The sequence below is a fragment of the Spermophilus citellus genome, assembly GCF_964194105.1.
Source record: "Spermophilus citellus genome assembly, chromosome: 10".
Classification (NCBI taxonomy): Eukaryota; Metazoa; Chordata; class Mammalia; order Rodentia; family Sciuridae; genus Spermophilus; species Spermophilus citellus.
Genome location: NC_138197.1, coordinates 8,530,424 through 8,557,097, shown reverse-complemented (window position 1 = coordinate 8,557,097; position 26,674 = coordinate 8,530,424). Strand labels below are relative to the sequence as shown.

At 34.6% G+C, this 26,674-nt stretch overlaps 1 protein-coding gene across 1 annotated transcript in view; it reads left to right on the top strand.

Moving 5' to 3' along the window:
* LOC308658983 (procollagen-lysine,2-oxoglutarate 5-dioxygenase 2-like) overlaps positions 1-26,302 on the top strand; it is a 92,966-nt gene extending 66,664 nt beyond the window's left edge. Inside the window, 14 exon segments of the mRNA XM_081311942.1 lie at positions 5,774-5,875; positions 9,401-9,526; positions 11,070-11,191; positions 12,820-12,924; positions 15,039-15,164; positions 17,370-17,511; positions 18,852-18,914; positions 19,937-19,975; positions 19,979-20,050; positions 22,384-22,449; positions 23,060-23,164; positions 24,293-24,439; positions 24,550-24,675; positions 24,844-26,302. Coding sequence (XP_081168068.1) covers positions 5,774-5,875; positions 9,401-9,526; positions 11,070-11,191; positions 12,820-12,924; positions 15,039-15,164; positions 17,370-17,511; positions 18,852-18,914; positions 19,937-19,975; positions 19,979-20,050; positions 22,384-22,449; positions 23,060-23,164; positions 24,293-24,439; positions 24,550-24,675; positions 24,844-24,999 — 1,497 coding nt within the window. The 3' untranslated portion in view covers positions 25,000-26,302.
* The last annotated feature ends 372 nt before the right edge of the window (positions 26,303-26,674 follow it).

Below are 26,674 nucleotides of genomic sequence, written 5' to 3'. Positions count from 1 at the left end.
CACAGGTTGATTTGCCTTGTGGGAAGAGAGGTGGGGTGTAGCCTGCCTTTTCAGAGGAGGGAGGGGCCCAATGCCCACAGCAGCTACACAAGTGGCAGGAAATTGAAGGAAGCTTCTCTTCCCTCAGAATGGAAGGTGTGGATCTGCTCCTCTAGTTGACGATTCCCCTCTGCCCTTTGTCCATTCCACTGTCCTATGGAGCAGTCTTCCCTGTGGACTCTCTTTTCTGTTTCATAATAAGTTTTCGAAGCTCTGTTCTCTAGTCCTCAGTTTTAATCACCCTCAAATCTTTCCTTCCTATAAATAAAACAAATAAATGGGGGAAAGAAAACCAAGTTGAAGTAACCCCCCACCCCCCTACCCCACGTAACATACACTGCCTTCCACCCTGCTCCTGGCATCTTCTCTCCTCCTCTTCTTCCTCTCCTTCTTCTCTCCTCTCCTCTAGACTTCTTAGAAGCACATGACCACTGTCCCCTCTGCCCTGTTCCCATCACACCACAAGGGGAAATGCTCCTGTCCTGGTCGGCTGTGGCAAGCCATTGAGTCCTGGAGCTCTCTTCACCGGAAGTCAGCCTCTGAGAATGTGGATCCTCTTGGGTCCAACCTGAAGCACTTTCCCATGATGCTCTGCTCTGTCTACTAATTTCCTGTTCTTTCCTCTTTAGTCGCTTTCTTTTTCTAATGTACATTATGACAGTTTTACATCGTGTGAGTGTGAGTGTGTGTGTGCGTGTGCATGAATGGGTGAGTGTGAGTGTGTGTGAGTGCAAGCACATGTGTGTGAGTGTGTGCGTGCACATATGTGTGTGGGGGTGTGAATTCTTTCCCTGTGCTCCTTTAGTCGATGCCCATAGGTGTCAGTCCAAGATTTTCCTTTTCTGCTCTATACATGTTCCTGAGTATTTTGCTTCCCTCCCCGTCAGCAAATTCTCTCTTAATGCTGACAGTTTTTCAATCCTCACTCCCCCTCCTGTTCTTCCAGGGCTCTGGTCTGAATGCTCATTGGTAGATTCCATGTATACTCAGAGCTCAAGCCTCCTTTCATCTGGGCTGGTCAACCAGAATCAGAATCTGGTTTTTGTGTTGATTCCCATGCCTGGAGCTCCCTGGTCGAATTCTTGCACATAGTGTTTTTATCTTATTTTCTCAGTGCCCATAGCAACTTCCCTGGTTCAGGCCATTGGCAACCTGGAGCAACTAGTTGTACAATGCCTCCTGACCCCAACAACCTGAAACTAGAACATTCTGCTGAAGCAGAAGCCCCACCACATCCCTCTCTGCAGAGGGCTCTTTTGTGGATGTAGGTCTGAGTAGCATATCTGATCTTGTCATAGTAGGCCCTTTCTTGTTCTCCTGCTTAGGAGGCCACCAAATCCATTCTCCCACCTATTCCGGAATCCTCTGCTCCTGACTCCCTACTTGTGACATCCTCCTGTTCATTCATTAGGTGTCAGCTTGGTCTCAGCTCTCCATGCTTGCTGTGTGCTTCTGAAACACCCGACACTGCTTCTTTCATCACAGTGTACACCAGACACTGGACAGACATGGGATTTAACAGTGTTCCTGTCTCTTGTTCTTATGGGGCCTTTAGCCTAGGAATCACAGAAATCATATTAGCCATTCACTTTTGTCTCTCCCAGGTCCAGCCACAAGTAACATATATTAAGCCTTTCTGCAGATTTTGACTGAATGATGGAGTCAATAAACCATCTCAATGGCCTAGCATTATTCTTGGGGGTGATAAGAAAGTTCCCCCCACCCAGGCAAAAATGTCATAAAATTTGAGAAAATTTGACAAATGGGATAAATTCTGTTTACGGAGTCCTTTACTGTCTGTGTAATGTCTGTTGGAATCTTCATTGTAACTTCAGGGCCAGTTAGGAAAGGGCTGTTACAACCCACCCTTTCCCATGATGAGCGTTCTGTTCCTTCTTGGGGAAGTGATATCTTAGTCAGATTTAAGTGTCTTTAAAGAGTAAACTCGGTCCTCAGAATTTAGTGATTATGCTCAAGACCTGATGCTCAATGATTTTGGTGTGTCTCAATTCCTTCAAAATTTCCAGAAAGGTGCTACCAGTCAAAAGCTATATAAAAGTGGCTTGTCACAAGCACAGGAACAGTGCTTCTCCATTGTTTAGAAAGATCTATGACCAAGATTTTTTAGGAATTCTGGAAACAGTTTCAGTTTGGGTGATTAGTATTTCCAGCATTTCAAGCTCTGTGGGGGATCCTATTGTATTTTCTCTGTCATCAACTCATCTAGTTTTGGGTACTGGGTGTAGAACCTGGGGCCTCGTGCACACTGGGCAAATGCCCTGTCCTGGAGTCATACCCACAGCCCTTCCCTATTGTTTCCTTTGAGACAGGGTTTTGATGAGTTTCCAGGCTGGCTCTGCACTAGTGGTCCTCCTGCCCCAGCTGCCCAGTACCTGGGGTTGAAGGGGTGCACCCCACACCCAGCCTGTCCAGTATATTTTCTAATAATTCTACTTGACAACAAAACATGAACTAGGTTTCATTTAAAAACTATGTTTGGTATAATATAGAAACTTGACAAAAAGTTGCATAAATAAGCATTTGACAAACAATATTTTATTTCATACAAGTGTGTTAAAAATAAAATGCAGGTACAAACAGGCTACTGAAAACTTTATTTCACTGTCACAAAAGGTGAAAGAATTTTTCATTGAATTTTTATGTTGGCTTTACTTTTTAGTAAAGTATGATTATGGTGTCAATAGTTTGATCCATAATATTGAACTAAATAATAATTTAAGCCATATTTAATTTAAAAATGTATTCTATAAATGAGATAGTACCAATGTATATGAAAATGAATTTTTTCTTTCTTTCTCTAAATCTGATGTTTTAAAAATAATTTAAAAATTATAAGTAATTTTAAAAATCACCTGTAATCTACTACGCTCCAACTATTTTCAGATGTAGTTGCTTTCTGTGCCCTCTTGGTGGCTATGCATGAGTGTTCATGTTTTTATTCGTTTTTTATAATAGTGTCTAAACAATTTTGTGGCTTTTTAAATTTAGATTTTATTTGAAACACATTTATGTATTTATTCTAAATAGGTTTGTGCCTTTCTAGGTACAATCAAATATAAATTGATGTTTCTCAAATTGATGACTTTAGTTTGAAACTTTACATTTTTTTCCCTGAAGCTCATATATTGTTAATAAGATGCCATACGATGTTTAAGACTTGCCATCTAAAATCAGATAATACACATCTAAAGGTAATCATCATGAAGTGGGTAGTACATTTACATACAGATGAGGTAAACAGGGCAAGATCAAATCACCTGCTTTGCACATGACAGCAAGTCATTTCTGCAACTAATTTGATGTGCAATAAAGATAGTGAACTTAATTTTATGAATAAAAACCACAGTGCTTGGACCACTGTGACCTTGAATAATGCATGGCTTTTTAAGAAGAAGAAAGCAAAGAAGCAAAAAAGGAAAGAACTTGTCTGGAAAAGTCTCTCTGCCAATGACCATGACATCATGCGCCTGGAAATATTTTGGTATTGTGAAAGAAGAGCCAGTAAAATACTACCACCTCGTAGCCGGGAGTGCCCAGAGCAGCCCAAGTGCATAAACAGTTGTCTGCCCCTCAGAGCTGCCAGCAGAAATGTCTGCAGTTTTTATGAAGAAAACAGATGTGAATTAGGGTGGCTGAATTGATGGTGGGTAACCTCAGCCTGTGTGGCGAGAGACCCGAAAGAGGGAGGTTTCCATTCAAAAAGACTGCTTCTAGAAATCTTAATTACCTGTGAAACAAGATAAAGTACCCAGCAGAGAATAGACAAGTTACAAAATCAAATTTTAATTCAGAAAACTCAAGGCAGTGCCTTTTTATGCTCTCATCTCTTAAAAACTATTGATCATTTCATATTCACATAGGGATTCCAGCAGGCTGATCAATAATGTGTGCATAAAAGTTTTTCTGAAGTGTCTGAGATAGGGAAAGTGTCATTCTTTATATGTGACAGGGATTTTAAATATATCCAAGTATATATGGGGTCCTTCCCATAAAAAATTCTGTCCCCGGATATTTTAATAAAACTATATATTTCATGCTTGCTTTTTAAAATCTCTTTTGAAAATAATGCTCAATAATAGACCTATCTTCACATAAATCTGTTGTCTTTCTCCCAAACCATCATATTTTATAGGACACGAGTAGTTAAACTAATGTTTCCATTTGTCATTGACAGTCAACAGTACACTTTTCTTTCTGTTTTTGTTAGAGAAACATAGTAGAATGACCACACTAACTCTTGAAATGTCATTAGTGAATGACTACATATTTCCTGCTTGGTAATTTGTTTTCCAAATTATCGTGTAATCCCAAAGAAATGTGAATGAGTTACTTGTCCATGTCTTCTGATTTTACTGCAGAGATTAATTGAGGCTGTATCTATAGTAATCTACAGCACAAAGATTTTCCCCTTTTTATTCACAGTGTATTTACTTTAGCAGCATTTATGTCGAAGGTTCAGTTCAATAGAAGTGTTTGGACAGAATCCCAAATATTTGGGAGGAATCTGTGAAATTGGCTCTGGACTCATTACTTCAACTAGGATCACTTTTAGGATCTCAGGAAGTTAGAAAAATCTAGTTGGCATTGCTCTGGGTTTTTTTTTAGCCTTTGTGTTTAATACATAGATATTTTTCATTTGATTTTATGTTGCTTTTCAAATGAAAAATTAATTATCATACAAACATAATGAGGATTTAGATGTTTTAACAGTAGTATGAAATTACAGCCAGAGTTCTATCATAGCTTCACTGGCTGGAGGTAAAAAAAAAATCTATAAATTTATAAAAAATTCTGCCACTACTGGTATGAAATTATATAAGGAGAAGTAACTTTGTTTATTATTTATGTATTATCATAATTTCCCCTAAAAGATTTTCTCTGAGCCCTAAAAACATCTTTTAGTCTGTTTCCTTCTCTACCCCATTCACTTCCCTCAGTCCCACCTCCCCAGAAAAAAAAAATTGCATACAAACACAAAATCACAGATTTTACAGGTAAAATGATGTCAATACAGGAAGCCATAATTTAATTTATTATTGATAGGACTTGTTGACTGATCTCTTTTAATCCACAGTGCCTTACTTTATTGTTGATGGGATTTGTTGATAGGATCTATTTTAAAAATTTTTAAATTTGTTTTAATTAGTTATACATGACAGTAGAATGCATTTATGCACTTTGATATATCATACATAGATGGGGTATAATTTCACATTGTTCTGATTGTACATGTTGATATGATCTGTTTTAATTTTTTTCTGAAACAGTGCCCAGAAGTCTGGTAAGAGGTCCCTTTGCCCCTGTGAATGGGTTTCTGTGCTAGCTCTTTAAACATATTTACCTTTTTACTAACTTACCATTCACATGACTCATTGTGTTTTTGCTAATAAGTTTAATTTGTTATTTAAAGCCATATTTCATTGTTTGACATATTTTTATTTTATCTTTTCCATTATTGTTCCTTATATGAACTAAAATGACCTTCATGATTTGTACCATATCTTGACATTTCTAGACATAGCCTGCCCTGCCTAATGGTTCAGTCTGACAAAATTACTGTTTATTGTGCACGCTAAGTGATAAATATTGATAGAGTAACTAAAGACATGTACCTAGTGCAGAAAACACTCTTTGAAGTTAGATGACTATAGAATGAAAGCACTTTGATGGGTAAGACTTAACTTTTTTCATCTCATTTCCTATCCTTTACTAGATTCTCCTGAATTATTTTGGAAACTATGTGCCTAATTCATGGACACAGGATAGTGGCTGCACTCATTGTGAATTTGATACAATTGACTTATCTGCAGTTGACGTAAGTAGAATGGACTGTGAAAAGGAGTAATAAAAAGTGCATTGTGCGAAAATGCAGTGATTTGTAGGGGAAAAAAGGCAAATTATTATGTAGTTTTGATTGTATAGTAGGTAATGGGCTTATAATGTTAAGCCACAGTGATTCAGAAAATTTCTTGATTAGTGTTCCTGAACTGTTTTTGAAGACAAAGTCAGGTAATAGCTGAACTCAGCAAAAGGGACTTGATTTTTAATACCTAAACTAATGATTAGTTGCTCTTGTGTTATTTTAGTTTGTTGGTATGGTCAAAGCATTGAGTTACACTGCTTTGGAATTTTTATTGATTAATTCTATCTGTGCATGAGTTTTAGATTTGATCATGTCAAAAATAACATGATTATCTAACTAAGGACTGTTCTAGGTATTTTACAAACTAACTCATTTAAACACCGTAAATGCCTAAAGTAGTACTAGTGATTCATTTTTACAGATGAGAAAATTGAAGTACATAAAAGTAACAAGTAACTTGCATAGGGACAAATATGAAGCATGGATGTGAATTTAGGTAACGGAGCTCTAGGCTCTGTGCTACTGATGCTTCATAGTTTTTGTGTTTGTTTTTTTGTTTTGGTTGTTTGGTACCGAGGATTGAACACAGAGGCATTTTACCGGTGAGCCACACCCCAGACCTTTTTATTTTTTTATTTTAAGACAGGCCCTCACTAAGTTTCTGAGGGCCTTGCTTAGTTGCTGGTGCTGTCCTTGAACTTGCTGTCCTCCTACCTCAGCCTTCTGAACTCTGGGATTGTAGGCGTGTGCCACCATGCCCCGAATATCATGCACAGTTTTACCTGGATGTCATACTATACACCAAGCTTGGTGTTACTTGTGGATATTTCACAGTGAATTGTAGCTATAATTTATTGCTTATATCCAAGCAATTGGAAAAAGTTTATTATTTGACCATAACACATTTTTATCCCTTGTTCTATCATTTGACAGAGCAATTTTAGAACATCCTGTACTAACATTATTCTTTCACAAAATTGCTCTAGTAACTTGGAAGAATATTATGAGCATGAACAATTGGATTCTACAGAGTGATTTTACCATTAAGGCTGATTTTCCCCTTCATTCAACCTAGGTTTATTGACCATCTCCAGCATGCCCACTAAGTAAAAGCAATATAAGCCAATAGAAAACTCCCGGGAATATACTTCTGATACTTCATGGGTCTGTGCAAACACAGAATATTTTCAGTTTAATGTACTCAGGCTTCTGAATTAAATAATTTCTATTTAATTCACCGTCTGAAGGGAGGATAAAGACTAACTTGTCTACATTTAGGAGCTTCTGAATAAAACCCTGTTTTACTTGAAAATAAAACTTTTTGGCCAGTCTTTCAAATCACAAACTGAATGTTTCCTATCTGGAAAGACTGCCAGGATATTTCTGAATGAGGCTGCATCATGAAGATGTTTAAAAATTTGTCTTGATCTATTTTGCAGAAAGTAATGTTCTTTGGAAGAAGAATTAATGCTTTTTATCTGTTTTGTTTCCTTTTGTGTACAGTTTCTGGTGCAAAGACAGAAAATATTTATATTAATATTTTTATTTTTAATTTTTTTTCATGTAGAAGTAGGTCACTTGATTCTTATGCTGTTGTTTCTGACAGCCTGTTTAAATATACTAGAAGGAAAAACTATTTCTAAATGCAAAACAAAAAATCTGTGCATTTTATGTGTAGTATTATACAGTAGTGTATACAAATTAAAATTGTGTGTGGGAAGCTAAGTTCCCAAGTGTAGCATAATTTTAAGTACGAGCCACAGGCAATTTCTTTGTATGTAAAAGTAATTGTGGTCATCCCAGAGGGTTGGTAAGAAGGTTAAATGAAATTTTACACAAATTTATGATGCATCTATATGAGAAATATATAAAATAACATTTTAAGTGTACATTTTATATAATTTTAATAAACTGAACTATTGTCATCATTATTATATAAAAATAAACAGATTAATTGAGCTGTAATGTGTAGAAGCTCAGCTCTTTACTAATTTATGTGTTCTGAATATTTAACTTTTCCAAATCCCATTTTCCTCGTGTAAATTTGGGATAATAAATAACCTCGAAGGCCGTTATGAAATTGAACAAAATGCATGAGAGAGGTATGATCTACTTTTGATGAGAGGGTTGGGATCTACATTTTACTTATTCCCCTCATTATATAGAGAACTCTTAGAGGGTAGATGTTTTTAGTTTTTCTGTATTTATTCATTTAATAATAAATATCTTGGTGTGTTGATAAATCACTGGATTAAAGGTTTGATGAGTTAACAAGTTAATAGACAAAAGAAGTCTAAAGTGTACAAGGTACTTCTGTGCCAGCAAATATTGTTATAATACAGACATGCATATAAGGACACAACACATATGGTATTAAAAGAAAATCTGTATTCTTTAGGCTGGGTAAGTAAGTCAGTTCTAGAGCACTTGCCTAGCGTCCCTGAGTCCCTGGGCTCAATCCCCAAGACAGGAGAAAATAATAAAAATGGAAATAAAAATCCTGTAATGCTTAACTTCCAACTTTAAGACATAGTTTTTAAAAGATGTTATAAAGAAGCCTTCGTACCATTCTGGTATTAGCACCGGTACATGGTGATTGACTGGGTTCCTCTTTCCCCATCTAGATGTAAGTTTTTCAAACCAGGAACTTTTGTTCCTTTTTCTAAATGTTGCCCATCACAAATACTAACATATACAATAGGTACTTGAGAAATTTTCGTATGATGAATGAAGGATAAACAGTATACTAAAACATACCTAAAGAGGATCTAAGAAAATGTTTAAAATAGAATGCATTAAGATAAAATATACTAATGAAAGAAAAATAGCTTTCCTCATATTTAATATAACAATGAAAGAATGTAAAAACCTGTTAGTGGAATGAAACAAAAGGGAACATTCGAGGTTAGAAATAAAGCCCTCCATGATTGATTTATTTGAGCTACAGATTAAGTGTCTGATTTTGAGCCATGTGAACAAAACGGAAAATGCAATCCCCATTCTGGCTGCTTAGATGCAGAATCAAAATAGCTTCAGATATGAAGAAGTTTCTTGAAGGGCCATTACTGACCAGAAGAGTAGACTGTATCCATAATTGTATGTGTGCAGCAGATAGGATAGTCTCCTCTTTAAATACAGCATGTGCTTCAGATAAATTATTTTGACAGAGACTTTTTCCCCAGTGAGAGAGAACTACCATAAGGCAATTATTTTTATTTATAGTTCTTTTAGTTGTAGATGGACATAATACCTTTATTTATTTATATGTGGTGCTGAGGATCATCCCAGTGCCTCACATGTGTAAGGCAAGTGCTCTACCACTGAGCCACAACCCCAGCACCCAGGGCAGTTCAAAGTTAGCACATTATCTTGAACTGAAATTCTAGTATTTTTTCTGTGTTACTGAATAAGATTTTAATAAAGTTTAAAATAAAACCACATTAATAACTATTTGTTTTTGTTTGCTGTAAAACAAAGGTCTATCCAAATGTAACAATAGGTGTCTTTATCGAGCAACCAACCCCTTTTCTACCTCGATTTCTGGACACACTGTTGACACTAGATTTCCCAAAAGAGGCACTTAAACTCTTCATTCATAACAAAGTAAGTATTTGATGAATAGATATTTTATTTTGAAATTATTTGGGAAGTATTTGTTATGTGTGTCTAACAAAATTTATTGCTCTAAATAAATTGGAATTCTTCCCCCCCCCGCCCCCCGCAGTAGTTACTGCTCTCTCTCTTTAGGACCTAAGGATTTTAAAGTACTGAGCTACAGAAAACTGCCAATGTTTGAGAAAATGGCTGATTGTTATTCCATTTTTGTGTGGCTGAGCTTAATATATAATGAAGAATATGTCAGAAGGCCTTACGTTGCTTTGCATTTTGATTAATTCTGTTGCTTGCTTTTATAGAATTAACTTTTAACATGGGATACTACCTAACATCAGAACTCAAAACAGATTCTAGATAGAGTATGGTTTTGATTAATCTCACAATGGCCTGCTCTTTCCCAAGGGATGTTGATATTGTCATTTCCTTCAAAAATATCCAGAGCCTCCCAAATACCTCCCACATATAATCTAAGCTTAAAGACATTTTTGTCAGTTATTGTCCCATGTATTTATCTCCTTCCTATTAAAAGTCAGTATTGAACATCATGTAGAAAAACTCAATAGCTGTGAAGTAATCCATTTCCCTCTCTATCACAATGCTTTTTGTTTATCATTGGTCTTTCTTCCCAATTTACATGTCAGCCATCCATTTATTTTTTCCAGAGAAAATTTTAAATTGTCAGAAAGCCAGCTTCAATGAGTTTAAAAGTGTGCAAGATTGAATATTTGCTTGTGACGTGTGTTATAATGTATGTTCTTACATGAAAATGTTTTATTTTTAGGTATTGGTATATTTTCTCTGCTTTCATAGGGCTTTTAAAGTCCTTGATGGCAGGAGTTTTTAATCTTTTATTTAAGATGAACATTGTAGATTTTATGTGATAAGTGATTTTAACAAGCTGTGAAAAATATCAGCTTTCCACAAAATAAAATTTTGTAGGGATATAGATATTCTTATCCAAATTTTAGCATGTTTGCATCACACTAAATAAATAACTTCTAAATTAGTGGTTTTCCCATTATTTATATTTTCAATAAGGTTTTGCTGAGACAATTATTATCTCTGCTTCAAAGAATATTATAACATTTTATTTTATAAAATGTAATTATATGATAGATTAATATCATTAGATTTAAATGACATTTCTGAATATTTTAGAACACACATCTACGATTTTCTGGCTGCAAGCTATTTTTTCCTTCTTGAGTTAAAAACATTTTTTATTACACAAGATTAAGGTATTTATGCAGTGTGGGAATTTAAATATTTATGTAAGGACTTGTTTGGGAGTAGACACTTAAAATCTTTTAAGTATCTTCTTCTTTGAGAATATTGATATATAAATATTTTAGATTCTTCATATGATATTTAGGGGATAAGGAAGTATAGCATATTTAATATGGTTATCAACTTGTGCAACTGAATTGTGAGTTATTAGAATATATGACTCTGGAAGCATTCTCTACATATGCATAGTTCAGCCATCTTCTTGTCTTATTTTCTGATTTTTCATTTTTAAAATATGTTACAGGAAGTTTACCATGAAAAGGATATCAAAGTGTTTTTTGATAAAGCAAAACATGAAATCAGCACTATAAAAATAGTAGGACCAGAAGAAAATCTGAGTCAAGCTGAAGCCAGAAACATGGGAATGTATGTCTTATTACATTTACGTTAAAAAGTAAAATTATTTTACTAAAGAAACTTTAAGAAAAATCAATTGTTTCTCCAAATTAATCTTCTAACCATGGGAGTGTCAGATATTTGTGCATGTGCTACGGACACAGTAGCAGGAGTCTCCTATTAGACTTCTGAGTTTGAGTGTATTTATGTGTAAAAAGCCACCAGAGCTACTGGCAGTTTTCTTCTAATGACAGGAGCTGACATATTTAATTAAGCTATGAACTGAACTTCAGATCAAGATTAAAAAGGAAAAAGCTCAGATAAATGAAGAGTATGAATTGTTTGGCAATGCCTGTTGCATTTGACAATGAAGGTTGTATGTGATAAAACCATGTTTTCAATTGTGGGGGAAAAGGAGGGTCCCACTTTCCAATTGCTCATGATCTAGACAGGAGTAGAGTCCTCAGTAGACCTATCATAGGTCCTTTCTTTAGCTCTTTCAATACTTCTTTTAATACTTACTCTGGCAGAGTAAGAGCAACCATTTATTCAGTGAAAATTACTGAATCAGGAATTCTCAAATATAATAAGATGAAGACATGGCGCCTTCCCATCAGGAGATATTCCTGTCTGATACTGGCCCTTAGGCTTTATGCTGTGGAAGCTCAGGGGCAGAGTTATGGATTCTGTCTAGGCTTGAGGTGACAGGAAAGGCAGGAAAAGAGAACCCTAAAAAAAACAAAACAAAACAAAACAAAAAAAAACAGAGAGATGCTAGTACTAATGGTTCATCCATTGGAGAATGTCTGGCATACACATTGGGAACTTATTCTTTTTCTCTCTTTTTCTCTCTCTCATAATTAATACAGATCTTCTTGTCTGGTGTCCTGGCTGATAATTGTTTAGAAAAAAAATCTAGTATGGAGATACACAGCATTAAGAGCAGATAAGAGGGACCAGCAGTAAGGGGGCAGAACTGAGAACTAAGAAGGAGATAACCCCAAATGCCAAAGCCATCACATGGGGAATTCACATGTGTTGGTAGTATCATGAGCAGTTTGTTCTTTGGAATTCCTGCTGATAACACTAGAGACCAGCTAGAAAATCAGATAGCACATTCAGGGCCTCCTGATAAGCACATAGGGAGTAACCATCATAGAAAGAATTCCATGAAGATCAAGTTTAAAAAGTATTGATAACTAAAGTGTCGTACACTTAAATCACAAGATTCACTTAAAACTGGGTGATGCAAAATTTCATATGTGCATGTGTGTATGCGTGCATGTGTGTGTGTGTGTGCATGAACATGCTGAACATATTTTGATTGGTGAGAAAAGAATATTATAAGGATAAACCCATTGGGGTAAATTATTTTCTCTAATATTAGAAAGCATTAGATACTAAACTGCACATTACCATTGGGACTGGATGTTTTATGCCTTAAAAAATTCAGTGGCTTAAAATGTATTTTGCCAGACCTACAGTTTTAGTTTTTACTCACCTGTGAATGTCTGTGTTAATAAGTTGGCCATTTTAAAATTAAATTCTGATTGGAAAATGTGTTGGAGAAGCCTTATGTTGTGTGTAAATGCAATGTTAACATATTTCAACCAAGAGACATTTATTTTATCTAACTCTCTTTTCATTTTCAACTTCAGGGATTTTTGCCGTCAGGATGAAAAGTGTGATTATTATTTTAGTTTGGATGCAGATGTCGTCTTGACAAATCCAAAGACTTTAAAAGTTTTGATTGAACAAAACAGGTACTAAGATTTGATATCACTATATTATTAAAATGATAATATTCCCCATCACTGTGGATGTGCCTGATTGTGTTTAGTAGACTGAGAAAATCACATTGTTTTCTATACACCATAAACTTCTTTTTTTTCTTTTTCCTAATTTTATTGATGTATATTTGACAAATTAAGATTGTACAAATTTGGGGCTGGGTTTGTGGCTCAGCAGTAGAGCCCTGGGTTTGATCCTCAGCACCACATGTAAATAACTACAACTAAAAATTAAATATTAAAAAAAACTGGGAAAAATAAAACAACATTTTTGTTTTGTGTGATTATGTACAATTTATTATTTTAATATTATTATTGCTTGTCATAATGGGATTTGAATCCAGGGCCTCTCACATGCTAGGCAAGTGCTCTATCACTGAATTATATCTCCCATCCTTGTTTAAAATTTAAAAATTTTACTTTGCTAAGTTGCTGCAACTGGCCTTGAATTTGCAACCCTCCTGCCTCAGCCTTCAGAGTAATGGGAATTACAGAAAGACCTGTGCCACCACACTGAGCAGTGTATGTTTATTTTATTTCACTTTTGTGCATGTAAGAGAAAGAGCCCAACTAATCATCACAAGGTTGGAGTATTGTGAAAGAGGTTTTATGTGGGGAATGGTTGCCCCCAAAATTTCTTGGAGGAGTTGTGTGAGCTTTTCTTATAAAGCACCACTGCATTTAACAAGTAATTGGGGCTGGATTTGATGGTCCTCAGCTGTAATCTCAACAGCTCAGGAGGCTGGGGAAGGAGGATTGCCAGTTTGGGGCCACCCTGGGCAATTTAGCTACACTCTGTCTCCAAATAAACTTTAAAAAAGGACTGGGGATAAAGCTCAGTAGTAGAGCACTCCTGGGTTTATTCACCAGTACCAAAGTAAATAACTAAATAAATAGATAGTAATTCTAGAGGAACTTCAGGTTTTGTTTTCTTTTTTGGGAAACATTAACATTGTAATTAAGTTTCCCTAGATGAAAAGCTTGTACATTTTAAACTCCTAAAGTGTACTTGTCTCAAAGGGACCACTTTCCTGTTATGTAGAGAAAGGGAACACTAGGGTAGTGTTTTAATTCATTTCCTGCTGCTGTAACAAAATACCAGAGACTAGGCGAATTATAAATAATGCATGTTTATTTGGCTCACAGCCTTGGAGCTGTGAAGTCCAAGACATAGGGGCTATATCTGTTGAGGACCTTCTTGCTCCTTTGTAACATGATAGAAGACATCCCATGGTGAAGGAGCTTGAGAGGGAGAGAGAGAGAGAGGGAGGACACAGAGCACAGACTTCCCCCCCCTCCCCATTTATAGCTAATGCACTCCCAAGACCAGGGCCTTCATTCATTCATGGAGTGGTGCACCCTTGACCTCACTACTTCTTAAAGTCCTCCTCTGAGCACCATCATCACAGTGCTGGTTAAGTTTCAGCATGAGTTTTGTAGGGGGATGCTCAGGCCTTTGCAGGCAGTCACCCTCTATTTTATTTTCTGAAATAAAGGACCAGAAAAAATGTTCCATGTTGCCAGAGTTGCCTTATAATAACCACAACCCATTTTAAAAGTCACGAAAAATGGAAACATACCTAAAAGTAATTTGGGACTTAATTTTAGGAAAACTGGACTATGTACAAATGTCTCAGCCCATCCTCCTTTTTTTTATTCAACAAATATTTATTGGATACCTGAATGCCCCAGGGGCTTCTCTGTCTGCCTAATAAGAAGGAAAATATTTGACCTCAATTAGTATGATTTCTGAAATGCTGGAATAAAAATATAATAATAGCCATATGAATAAGGTAGTTTCTAGGATGTAAAGTCCTTTAAAAGTAATTTTTATTATTTTTATCAACATTTTAAATGACATTTTCCTTTTTTGCTGCACTTTTTGATAAACTGTGTTTGAAAACTAGCAGGTACCCATGTAAGAAAAGATATTGGGAAGAAATTTCTCTTTTTATTTTATTTTTTATTTCAGGTGAGCCACATGTATGTTAAATGGTCTTTATTGTGTTATGTGTCATGTTAAGCTCAGAACATGTAACCCGTGGCAATTTAACAATAGGTAATGATATTGATTGATCTCCCTTTAGAAAGATCATCGCTCCCCTTGTCACACGTCATGGAAAGCTGTGGTCCAACTTCTGGGGAGCTTTGAGTCCTGATGGCTATTACGCCCGATCTGAGGATTACGTGGACATCGTTCAAGGGAACAGAGTGTATGTTACTTGATTTACTCTTCTATCGTATAATACTATAGTCTAGAAATATGGACGTGTTAACGTACTTCAGATTTTTTACGTATCATTTTTTTTTGCTGTTTGTTTAATGGAAATTTGAGGACCACTTGGGATTCTGAAATATTCATGTAAAACTTAATATCTTAAAAAGTTGTTTTAGAATTTCTGAATCTTTAAAGGAACAGAGTCATTATTAAAGATATACTAAGAGACAATGTATGGTTAATGTGTGTATCTTATGATAGATATCAGAGTAATACTCTTTAGTATTGGAAAGGGAATTTAGTTTAGTTGATTTATTTAATAATTGTGATTAAGAGTTTCTTTGACTTTTACACAACTTTTAAAAATTCATATATAAGCTTCTAAATTTTATATATAAGCACACAACAAGAACACAGAAAACCAAAACTTTCTAATACTCCTACACACACACACACACACACACAGAGAGAGAGAGATTAATGTGAAATAGTTCATCTTCTACCAGCCTTCTTCACCAATATCTAATTTCCATTTCTAAGTACTGGCAAGAATATACATGCTGCAGAATGTTTCCATGAATGGTATTTATTTCAGGGACGCTGGTTGATATTTTTTTTAACTAAAAATTATCACAATTGAAATGGGTTTAAACCAATACAGAGAAGAATGCCATATTTTTTTTTTCCATACAGACGGTGGACTGAGATGTTTTGCATTTTGCCTTACTTTTAAACATGTCAGACCAAATGAAAAGGAGAAACATTTTCATAATTAAAAAGAAGAGCTATTTTTAAAAAGGCTACCTTTTTGTTTGGAAAGATTTGTATGAAAAGATGTTTTGCTTGTGAAAATATTAATTGGTATAAAAACTTTAATTTTGGATGATATAAAGGCTTTTGCTTGCTGTAATTAAAAAGCATGAAAATGTTAAGAAAACTGTATTAAGATCATAGTTTATTGCTTCAAAGTACTTATACTGACTCTGAGATGATCTATATGCATGTGTCTGATATGACTCATGGGGACAGCTGAAGGGAAACAGACACAGAGTAGAGAGTTCATGTCAGTGGTTTCTGGTTGTATGCCATTGTTTTTGCTGCAGACACTGGTGATTTTCTGTGTCATCTTCCTGTCATTGTGGTCTCAAGTGTAAGAATCTGGCAGAGGTATTTGATCCAGTTCATGTTATAGGGTACTTCCTGTCTAGGAACTGGGAGAAGGAATGATGACTCAGGATGTACATATGTGTATTTGCACTTTCCCTTCAGACAGAGACACTGCACACTCCAGCCATGGTTAATTTCTGAATTCAGCTAACATATTGCATACCTCTTGAGATCATTTTATTTCAGGCTGATCTAATAAGACAAATTCTATTTCTTGAATGTCCAATTCCATCTTCTGGGTCAAGATCTTCCCTTTCTCTTTTCTAAAAGCAGCAGGCAGAGTCCTTCAGGCAAAACTATTCTTATTTCATTCCTAGGAAATGAGTCATGTCCAGGGTGAGGAGGTAGGTGTTGGAAAGAATGACATGGGAGAGACTCCCAACACTCACAGACTTCAGCTGTATTTCTTCACATCTTCCTTTTTCTCAAAAGATTTGACACAGTTTACTATTCTTCAAGAGAATATAATTTAGGGGAATTTTAGGCTCTACTCCATGGTGTGTCAGTAACAGCTGGCTCTCGGGAATGGGGGAATTACCCAATGTTAGTGTTTTCCATTTCCATGGTATAAATACTACTGTCCTGTCTGATGTCAAGTTTGCGAAGTGAAATCACAAACCATTGACTTGGAACTAACGGTCAGCTCTAGGGGCCAGTGTGAGCAAGCTCTAGCACACCACTGCTCTTTGTGTCTGTTTCTCTATCAAACTTTTCAATCACAAATAGAAACATTCTATAAAACAAAATATTATGATCCTACTGCCATAGCTGTGACCCAACAGACAAAAATGCCAAGCAGATATCACCCTATTTAAATTGAAGTTAGAGAGTCATTTGTCTCTTCAATCTCATAAAACGTATGTCTACCAAGTAATCTTTAATGTATGTTAAGTATCAATAAATGTGTTTGTGTGTTGATTGTATAACTTATATATGCAAAATCTAAATGCACACAAAGCATTTGTTTTAAAAACATAAGAAAAATGTAAATATTTTTGTATCTGGTATTTTGGAGTGTCTTTTTTACTTTCAGAGGAATATGGAATGTCCCATACATGGCTAATGTGTACTTAATTAAAGGAAAAACGCTCCGTTCAGAGATGAATGAAAGGAATTATTTTGTTCGTGATAAACTAGATCCTGTTATGGCTCTTTGCCGAAATGCTAGAGAAATGGTAAGATGCACAAGTGGCTGCTTGCTTGAATGTTTTCATGAGACAACTTGCTTGGCCAGTTGTGTTTTCATACCTTTTTTCCCTCTCTAATTTGTAAGTACTAGCCAATTTTTTTGGTACTGCATTGAAAAAGTTGAGAGTAGTTTGGAGGTATTATTTTTAAACATTAACCTGTAGAAGTGGTTTGAAAATTTTAATTGAGGCTAACTCATACCCATCACAGCAAGATTTAATAATGAAGATGGAATTTTTATGGATCAGCTTTGGTCTTAAGAATACATCTTCTCTTGTAATTGAAGTTTTATAGCTTTCATTCATCCTAGTTAAAATTAGTTAAATAAGGTTTATTAGATGAAATAATCATTACATATTTAAGATGTTTAGAAGGTGGTGCCTGCATTTTTTTCTAGCTGGGTGTATTCTGTAGTTCTCAACCTCATATTCTTCGAAAGACAGTGGAATGAATCTGACATAAGTGTCCTTTGTACATACATGAATACACCACAGTGAAACTCCACACCATGTACAAACCAAAACTGGATCTCGATTAGAATAAGATGTATTTCATATTTGTGCAAACATATCAAAATAGACTCCATTGTCATGTATAATTAAAAAGAACAACATCAACAAAAGAGGTTCCTTATCACAGAATTAGAAAAAAGGTCGAAATAAGTAGAATATTTAATCTGATGTCAAAAATTAATGATACATTGCTGTTCTACAAATACAATGTCAGTATAAATATTAAACAATTATATGTAATAGCTTGCCTTTTCAGGACATTTAAAAATGAATTTATATAATTTCCTATTTTAGAAATGATCGAGATATACCTTAGTCCCTAATTTATATAAGTATTTGTGGTTTAAGAAAAATCAGAAAAGTTGGCAAGTATTTTTTTCTTATTTTAACAAAGCATGATTTGTTTGAATTTGTTTGTTTTTCCTAAAAATCTATGTGCCTTGTTATTATTGAATATTCTCAGTACCTGTGATTGTATTTTGTGCTCACATTTGGCTGGTTTCACTCAACAGCGCATCCCGGAATGGCATCTTATTTATTTTTTCCTTTGTCTTAAATATGTCTCTAATGAATTTTGCTTAGAAATGAGCTTGGATGTGTGTTTGACTCCCCGCCCCCCAAAAAATGGAAAGAAAAGGCTGGACATGTTTCTTTGTGTGCGCTATAAGCTTTGCTTGTTCTGCATGTTGTCTGTGAAGGACATGTCAGAATGTCAGCTTTTCATCAAGAGCCGCTTTTTTTTTTTTTTTTTAACCAAAGAATACCCAAGAAAGTGGGTGTGCAGTCAACTTACCCAATGTTTCTCTTCATCTTAGACTTTACAAAGGGAAAAAGACTCCCCTACTCCGGAAACATTCCAAATGCTCAGCCCCCCAAAGGTGTTATTTTTATTTATTTTTTTGTTTATGTAATTAATATTAAATATGGTAAATTGCATAGAATTAAAGTTTATTTAAGAACCTTCTTTGCATTTAGCTTTATATAATGTTGGTGTTCATGGGTTACTAATCTGAATGTGTGTGTGTGTGTGTGTGTGTGTGTGTGTGTGTGTGTGTATGATCTGTGTGATTTTGAGCAGGATATTGGAAGTTAACACTTGGATCTTTGAGCTGATTTATATTTTATAGTTGACAGTTGAAAAAGTTAAACCCAAGTTTTTTGCACTCGTTCTTTTGGGTTTTATTTTGGTGGGTGACAGGGAGAAGAGGTAGAGGTGGATATACAGTGCATCTTGATTAAAGAAATGAGACTTGGGAGCTCTTCTTGATTTATTTTATTGATCGCTAACCCTTTTACCACTAAAACAGGTATAAAAATCAATGTCCTTGCATAAGTTGTGTTTGCCATGTTTATTTGGTTTATGGCAAGGATATGAAACGCCCTTTTTTTTTAGCTGCCTTTATAATGCATGACTAAGTTTTGTGTTCTGTCTTTAAACATTAGAACAACAAAAGAATGAAATACACTGATGCACTAATGACATTTTTAATTCTTGTTTAAAAATGTAACACTGTCTTCTTTGAAAGGGAAAGAAGCCAAAAGAAGGTCTAACCCATTGCATTTTGTTGTCTCAAAAATATTTCTGCTTTCAAACAGGAATTTTTTTCCCCGATGTCTCCATCTAGGATCAAAGAGAAAGGCATAAAAACAATCCATTCATCTTCCTTTTTTCAGTTGAGTGTCAGTGCTATCTGTTAGTTTTGTGTGGTGTCTGAATTATAATCCAAATTTTCTTTCTTTTATTTTAAATCATGCACGTTTTACTTGAAAAATAAAATGCATGTTTATGAATGAAATTATAAAAGTTGAAATTAATATACCATACTATATATTTTTCTATGGTTAAACTTATATTTTGTTCCTTCCTCTAAGATTAACACTCCTATTTTTTGGCATATAGGGTGTGTTTATGTACATTTCTAATAGACTTGAATTTGGATGACTACTATCCACTGCTAATTACAACACTTCCCATTATAACAATGACCTCTGGCAGATGTTTGAAAATCCTGTGGTATGTGTTTCATATTCAACTTCTTTTATTACTTATTCTCCTGTAAGTCTAACTGGACATAAACTAGTTGGCTAATAATACGAAAATGTGATAAGAGGCGTTTAAAAAATGAAATAGTTAATTTTATTTAATGATCTATAGAGTAGATCTAAACTTTACCAAGAACTTGTGTCATAAAGATCTATTTTAGGCTTGAGGAATTTAATTATCAGTTTCTTTGGTTTCTCATATTTTCTGTTTTATATATTCAAAAGTTCTATACAATCTTTAATCACCATTTCAGAGAAAAGTTGACAAATAGTTTCTGTATAATATTCTGATTTTCAGGAAGAAAATTCAAGAATTAGCTAAGGAAAATACACAGTATCTCATGATTTTGTTAATCCGTTTTGACAGTTTTGTGAATGTACACCTGAGAGAGCCAGAGAAAATTGAGGAGTAAGCTCTTTCAACGTAAAAGAAAGTCTTAAGTTGAAGAAAGGATTTACTTTCTAAAGTCTGTTCTTGTTTTCTTAAAGATTTCATCAGATAGTAAAAAGCTTCTGTTTTTGCTTTATAATGATTTCTTTCTTTTCGTAAGCTCCACACATTTATTCAAGGGACATGTTCTCTTACTCTGCTGTTTTGAAGATTTTCCTCCTGGCAATAGTAAAAGTTTTCAGTTACCAAGACTCACTTCACCTGATGAAAACTGTCTTTTATTTTGTGGGAGAGTTCCAGAAATGGTAAATTTATACTCTCCTGAATAGAGAAAGAATGTTTTTTGACATTTTGGTATTTTTAAAGTACTTTTGCCCCGTTTTAGCTGTATGTCTTTATCATTCATGGGAATAGAATTGAAAAGAGGTCTATTTTATGTGAGGGTAGAATTCATATTTTATTGAATCTCTTAATGTTTTGAGTGTAGAATTATTTGGCTCCTCAGATAGCAGGTTAGCTTCCTGGTAAGATGCCCTAAATTATATCCTGAATTGCACCTCTGTGTAAGAGTTCCAGTCTCTGGAGAGGATAGGATGAAAATGTCAGAACTGAACAGCAATGACTTTTCTTTCTATGGCTTTCTTTGTTTTTTTGAAACATTAGTCTAATTGTGGATATGCTGAGTGCTGTCTCATGACAAAATAATTAGTGATTGACCCATCATCAGAATTCCTAAGAAATTAGTACAATCACAATTTGTTCAATGACTTGAAAGTTTGCCTAAAACGAAACGTTATTATTAATGCCCAAATGTAAAATTCTTGGGGATTTTGTTTTCCATAAACTTTAAAGAAATTTTTAAAAAAATGATGCATAGGAACAAAATTTAAATTTCATGTTTGACTATTTATATTTAATTTTTCTCAAATTTTAGAATTAAAAAATGAATAAATATTAGAGAAATAATGAAATAATACAGAAAATAGATCATCATATTTTTACACTATGTATAAATGACATTCCTTAAAGAATTTGAAGATAGCTTTGGCTTCTCCACATCAAAAACAGGCTCCATATAAACATACAAAATGAAGAATGGCATATAAAATTAGCATGATATAAATCATCTGCTCTGCCAAAATCCAGCCTCAGAGATATATTTAATATAAATATTTTTGGAAACATGTTTTTATTAGAATTATTTAGAGTCTCTGCTTATGCTGTGACTTCCCATATTTGTACTTTATAAAAAAGAAAATTAAAAATTTTTCAAGTGTCTAAATGCATTTAAGAAGATATTGAGGAGTTACCTAATTCACTCCATATTTCATCATAAACTTTCTCAATTATGCCAGAGATTGGTCAAAGAGAATAAAATTTCTGAATTAGATGAAGAGGAACCATTTTCAATATAAGGACCTAATTCTTAACCTTGTTAGTTGAATGAGACCCTAGTTAATTAATTCACTAATGGTTTTTTGCTATTATTTATTGGTACAATTTTGTTCCTTATTTTATCCTTTTTTTTTGGTCCTGAGGATTGAACCCCAGGCCTTAAGCATGCTAAGCATGTGCTCAACCATAGAGCTGAACCTCTAGCCCTATTTTTAATTTTTAAATGCCACACATTTAATCATTCCTAAAACTAGTCATTGTAAAATTATTAAAGTCTTAATATTCTGAAGCATGAAACTAATAAGTTAAAAAAAAAAGTTTCCTGGAATGATGTGAGCACATACAGAATTAGGCAAAAATTGAAATATAAACTTAGTTTCTGAAAATTCCTGTTCTGTTGAATATACACAGCCATTTCTAAGTTGTTTAATTTATAAAAAGTACATAATTTTTATTTGCCAGTGAAGTATTTGTGAAAAAGATATTTGTGTTAATATGTACAATTCTTTTTTTGATAGGACTGGAAGGAAAAGTATATAAACCGTGATTATCCAAAAATTTTCACAGAAAACATAGTTGAACAGGTTTGTATTAATAGCTACTATGACGTATAGAGCATTTTGCTGTATTTTCCAGAAGAAAGCATTTCTAGTGTAATATTACTTTAGTGGAAATTGTGAAATTAGAGAAACTGGCCTTTGGGTAAAATTCACATAGCTTATTGGCAGCTCTGCAGCCTTGGAATCCTACAGATGTGAAAATTGAGATTTAACAATATATTTTAAGATAACACTTTTGGAAAAAAAATGGTCCTAAATTTTCTGGCTTTATGATACCTCTCAAAATAAGGAATCATTGAAAGATCTCTGGTATGGAATTCTTTCAATAAACGTTTAACTTTGAAAGACATTGGGCTCTCTTTCTAAGAGATTTTTCTCTGAGAGAACTTTTTAAAGATGAACTCTCTTTTAGATGTGTTCAAAATTATTGCTCATACCTTATTCTCCAAGTATAAGCTATCCTCATTTCCGAGATATGCCATTATCTTATGTATCTAGAGAAAGAAAAATTAAACTATGACGATATTTTCTTGTCATTTAAATGCTTAAAATTTTATACATATCAAAGAGTTGTTTAAACGTTTTAAGACACAGATATTATTATGTCTTCTAATGGTGGCGCCATGTTTTATAGCCTTGTCCAGATGTCTTTTGGTTCCCCATATTTTCTGAAAAAGCCTGTGATGAATTGGTGGAAGAAATGGAGCACTATGGCCAGTGGTCTGGGGGGAAACATCATGTAAGTTACTGTTTCACACAAAGAGCTAGAATGTGTGTCTGTTTGGGGAAGGTCGGGGTAGATATTCAAGTTCAGAAGGGATATATTCTAACTGTGTCCTTGGCCTAACTGAGCGGGCCAGGCCATCAGGAGAATGCTCTTTTCAGTCTGTCTTGAGGACAGCTGATCCTTTAACACCTAAGAAGTCAGTTATCTGTCTGGGCCCCAGTTTCTCATTTATGCATGTAATTGCAGAGTGTGGTCTGTAAGGGCCAGTGTCCCTATGCTGGAGTTGCATTAGGTAAGACATGTCTGTAATGACTGGTGTCTTTCTTCTCTAAGATCACCTTTTATTCCCTGCAGTGAAAATGCTAATGCAAACTTTTTTTTTTTTGGTTGGTAAACATGGAAAGGAGGATTGTTTTGAATGCCCTCAGTGTAATCCTGCTTTGCATTTATGTTCATGTGTGAAGACTTGGCAGTGAATTTTACGGGTGTGGGTTCCATGTGTTGCTTTTCCCCTGAAAACCCTCAGAGGCCAGGGATTGTAATGAGTTACTCTGGAATATCACTACCTCCACCCAGTTAACATCACCCCAGCTACTTACTTGATGAGGGAGAGAAAAGTCTGAAATATTAGGAGGAACTTGAAGTCAGTGTGTTGAGGGATAATGGAAGAAAATCACTGAAAGATTTGGGATTTCATAAAACGAAAGCAAGGGTCACAGCGGGGAAAACCTGTTTTCCGGTAGTTTATAATCCAGGGGACACATATATGCGGAATGCATGCCCATCAGGCAGCTAGGACCTCAGAGAGTCATAATACAAAGTCATTTTTTAGAGCCAATTTGAGGCTTTGAAAAGTCTGTTTTAGTAATTGTATCATTAAACCTCACGTATACATTTAATATGGTAGGAAAGGGGTCTAGTGACTCTGCAATAATTTGCTTCATCACCAATACATTTGCAAAGCTGTATTATCTGAGTAATTTTGACCATTTTATAATTAAAGCAGATGGTACACTACAACTGAGCAACTGTTATTTTTATTGTCTATTATGAGCTGTGTTTATAAAAAAATACCAAGATAATGGTAATGTGAATTACACACGGGCTCCCCTTTATGGTGTGCGTCAATGCTGTTTCCAGGATAGCCGTATATCTGGCGGTTATGAAAATGTCCCGACTGATGATATCCACATGAAGCAAATTGATCTGGAGAATGTATGGCTTCATTTTATCCGGGAGTTTATTGCACCTGTTACACTGAAGGTCTTTGCAGGCTATTATACAAAGGTAGTTATCCTCCCACGCCTCCTGCATGCTCCCTGCCACATTCTACATGAATAAGCTTTTTTTATGTTTTTATTGTTAAACATATCTCCTGACTGACTTTGCTTTTTTAGGGGTTTGCACTATTGAATTTCGTAGTAAAATTCTCCCCGGATAGACAGCGGTCTCTACGTCCCCACCATGACGCTTCAACGTTTACTATCAATATTGCTCTCAATAATGTGGGAGAAGATTTTCAGGCAAGTATGACTCATCTGTAGAGTTTTCTAACTACATATGGTGTTATCAAGAGGGATTTACCTGTTTCTTTTTAAGATTCTGCTAAGATGGCATAATTTGAAATTTTAACGCTGGTTAAAAATTGAAAATAATAAGCAGATACTTCTTTTTTTTTTTTTACATTTCAGGGAGGTGGATGCAAATTTCTAAGATACAACTGTTCTATTGAATCACCTCGAAAGGGTTGGAGCTTCATGCACCCTGGGAGACTTACCCATTTGCATGAAGGACTTCCTGTTAAAAATGGAACAAGATACATTGCAGTGTCATTTATAGATCCCTAAGTTATTTACTTTTTATTGAATTGAATTTTCTTCTGGAATGGATGACTGGCACGAACACATCTTTGAAGTTGTGCTTGAGAAGATGAGAGGAATATTTAAATAACTTCAACAGAACAACTTCACTTTGGGCCAAACATTCAAAACACTTTTTGTAAAGAGTTGTTTGATGTTTCTTAATGTCTGCTCTGAGCCTTAAAACACAGATTGAAGAAGAAAAAAAAAGAAAAAAAAGTAAAAGAAAATATTTATTTCTATGCTTTACTGTCTCTGAGAATAATGACAATTTTCTGGATTTGTGTTTCAAGTTGATAAAATATTCAGGTACAAATGTACAAGTAACAAATAATCCTAATAATGTTTTCTTATTTAAGAGGAGCCTGAGAAGAATTTTATTTATCAACATGTAAGGGAAATGTAGAACGAATGGATATGAATGGAAAGTTTTGAAAACCTGGGTTTTGAAACCTGGGGAAACTGATTCTAACTAAATTTGGGTGCAATTATGTAAGTTCTTTCTTGACCACCTATTCAGGTCCTTGCTCTAGTAGTTATGGGATGATACAAAGAAAATAACAATGTTTTTCTCAAAAAACAGTGGAAATACAACCAAAGAGCAAATCCATTAGAAACATTTTTTTTCTAGAGCATTAGATGATTTTACATTTGTATTAGAAATTAAACCCCATATTCCTTCCCATGGACCATCTAAAGTGGGCAATATTAAGTAGACACCAGATCTAAAATCCGCAAGTGTCCTTATGTCAAAACAGAGTTTTTGTTAGTTTCATTTTTTTAATGTAGAAAATGGTAAAGAAAAAGAAAAAAAATTTTTGAGACTAGTCGCATTTTATGATTTTTATAAAACTTTTTAAGTACTTGAATTTTTTATCAGGAAAATAAAGTTAGTGAGCCTGGCTTCTTCCCTTTTTCCCTTTGTCTCTCTTCTTAATCTTTTTGGGGAGGGTTATTCATTTTTTTCCTTCTAACTGTGATCTCTGTTTTATCCTTTTTAATCTGTGAGTTCTTCTCTACCTTACTCTAACCCCCTTCCAAATTTGTTGACTTCATTTATTACCATTTCTCTGAGTGAGGTGTAAATGTCCTTCTTGTAGCTACTGTTTTTAATTTAAAGGTTAAACTTGAAGTTTTTAATCATGGTGCCAAAATTCAGTTTTCTAACACCATGTGTTAGAAAATTTTGAAAAATAAAATTATTTAAAATGAGAATTTGTTGTTTTCTTTATTATTGGTGATTTATCTTTAGAAGTGAATAAATGATGGAATAGTCTGAAATAATATCTGGATACAAAGACTGTCATTTTTTTCAGTTTGTTTTGTAGCTTTGAAAATATAAACATCAAGATTCTATTAATTGGATTATAAATTAATTGTAAAATCTTGGTATCATAGTAACTAGGGATTGGATGTGACTCATTTTACAAGTGAGGAAATAAAGGCCACATGATTGTTCCATATTTAAGTATTTATTTGGTGGTGCTTTTGTGTCTCCTGTGGGCTCATTTGTGTTCCAGGCACTGAGCACACATAAAGGGATCACCTGAATGCTTTTGTTGCTGGGAGATGGACTTGGGAAATCAGCAAGCTGTGGTCTATCTCTGTTCTCTTCTTTGGTGTCCCTTAATACCTAAAGTAAATCCCCACCCATCAACAAGGT